The 1,845-nt window shown below is 31.8% G+C and overlaps 1 protein-coding gene and 1 long non-coding RNA gene across 2 annotated transcripts in view; one reads left to right on the forward strand and one right to left on the reverse strand.

Moving 5' to 3' along the window:
• Positions 1-6: 6 nt before the first annotated feature.
• On the reverse strand, positions 7-1,803 carry LOC116185766. The gene is made up of 3 exons (XR_004150675.1): positions 1,435-1,803; positions 579-863; positions 7-483 (listed from the first exon to the last, which is right to left on the reverse strand). It is a non-coding gene; the product is annotated as an uncharacterized LOC116185766 (long non-coding RNA).
• LOC102674392 (dual 3',5'-cyclic-AMP and -GMP phosphodiesterase 11-like) overlaps positions 704-1,845 on the forward strand; it is a 40,595-nt gene continuing 39,453 nt past the window's right edge. Inside the window, exon 1 of the mRNA XM_031510992.1 lies at positions 704-851. Coding sequence (XP_031366852.1) covers positions 728-851 — 124 coding nt within the window. The 5' untranslated portion in view covers positions 704-727. The remainder of the gene's footprint in view (positions 852-1,845) is intronic.

A 1,845-nucleotide genomic window follows, 5' to 3' on the forward strand; every position in this document is an offset into this window, starting at 1 on the left:
TTTGATCTATGATATTTTTTAGATCATTTATGTTACTTCGTTGAATTCTCCCATTAAAATCGGAAAAACTTTAAGGATTCATTCGATTAACATTTACTATTTCCTCGTGATCGAAAATGATTTGTCGTCTCGGTGTATTCAACACGAACGATGCCAAAAATAACATTTCGTCCAAGCATCGATAATTATAACATCGACCATTAGCCTGATGAGTTTGGAAACTGGACCTAATAATCGTAGAGCGTTTAATTAACCTTCGTAATCGCGTTAAGCACGAAAAGATGCGCGCGCATATACACACGCGAAAATATCAAAATTACATTTTAATAATAAGAAAACTTGTTTACCACTCTTAACTTACCAAATTATGAACGAAAAATTACATATCCATTCGATTTACCTCTAAATTTATCTCTGCATTCTTTAATTATGCACACCTCATCGTGGCAAGGAATCCTTTGCGAACTCGAATTCAAATCTAACCTAACATTGTATCGATAACGTAAGATGGTGGACACAGGATGACTCGATGAGAAATTGTAACGAAACACGCACGTCCCTTCTTCCTTTCCACTTACCAATGCTATTGCCATGCTATAATCAGTATCAGAGGAAATTTGCCCGATTGTTCCACCTCCTTTCTCACCAACTAGCCTGCTTTCCATCCACCCTTTGAGTCGACTCGACACTATGAACGCGTGGTGACGAGCTGTATTGCTTGATCGGTATGGCGCTCGATCGGCAGAGTCGTTGCGACACCATTCGCGACACAAAAAGGAAACTCTTCTGCATTTGTACTTGCAGTTATACCGCTGCCAGTCCCGAGAACGACGATACGATTCATTGTTTTCGTAAGTCTGTGTCTTGTAACAAAATTTGGTGTTTCATTCAATATTTTTGAATATTGTTGTTTCGATATATTTTTATTCGTGATTTTTATACAAAAATTTTTCGCGTGTTATTTTATCGTCGAAATAAAACGACGAGTTATACTTACAGATTAAACATTGGAAGGAAATTCTGGATGCAGTTGTAAATAATAAGTTATAAATAAATAAATTCATTTGAAAAGTGTTGATTTCTTTACGCGATTATTGAAATTTTTATGTAAAAAATGTTTCATATGTATTATTCTATCGTATTTTTAATTTAATTTAATTTTTGTTTAAATGAAACAAATTGTTTTTTAATTTATGCAAGTTGAATTTGAAAAAAAAGTGGAAAGAAAGTCTGAATGCATTTTATAAATATAAATAAATTCATTTAAAAAGTGGTAAAGTGATTTTTTTTTTTTTTTTTGTTTAATATTTATTCTACGTATTAAATTAACGCGACGAGTGATTAGAGATAATGCAAACGAGACGATAACAAAATTTGTTTATACGTAAAACGATCTTGTTATATCGTGAAAAATGAAAGTAGCGGACCACTTACTTAGATATTATCGTTGCTGTAACGATTGTCGATTGAGCTTATTAAAGCGAATGTAAGACGAAGTAATCCGATACACTCGCACGTGTTTTATTTCACTAATCAAAAATGATAAATACACGATTGTTAAAGAACTAGTGAGCGTACATATTTTGTCCGTGTCGTATCATTTTTCATAATACCGAAGAAGGAAGTACAGGTTTAACCGTATTCCCATTTCTTTTTTGTATTTAATTAACGTTCGAAGTAAAATTAATCCATTAATATTCAAGTTAATGAAGAGTAAGAAAAAAAGTGAAAAATGTATCTCGACTTATTACGCTTTGAGCAGACGACACACTTTCTTACGAACGAAAGAGAAAAAAAAAAAAAAAAAAAAAAAAAAAAAAAAAAAAAAAAAAAAAAAAAAAAAAA

This window comes from Apis dorsata, unplaced genomic scaffold (genome assembly GCF_000469605.1).
Source record: "Apis dorsata unplaced genomic scaffold, Apis dorsata 1.3 scaffold_270, whole genome shotgun sequence".
In the NCBI taxonomy this organism is placed as follows: domain Eukaryota; kingdom Metazoa; phylum Arthropoda; class Insecta; order Hymenoptera; family Apidae; genus Apis; species Apis dorsata.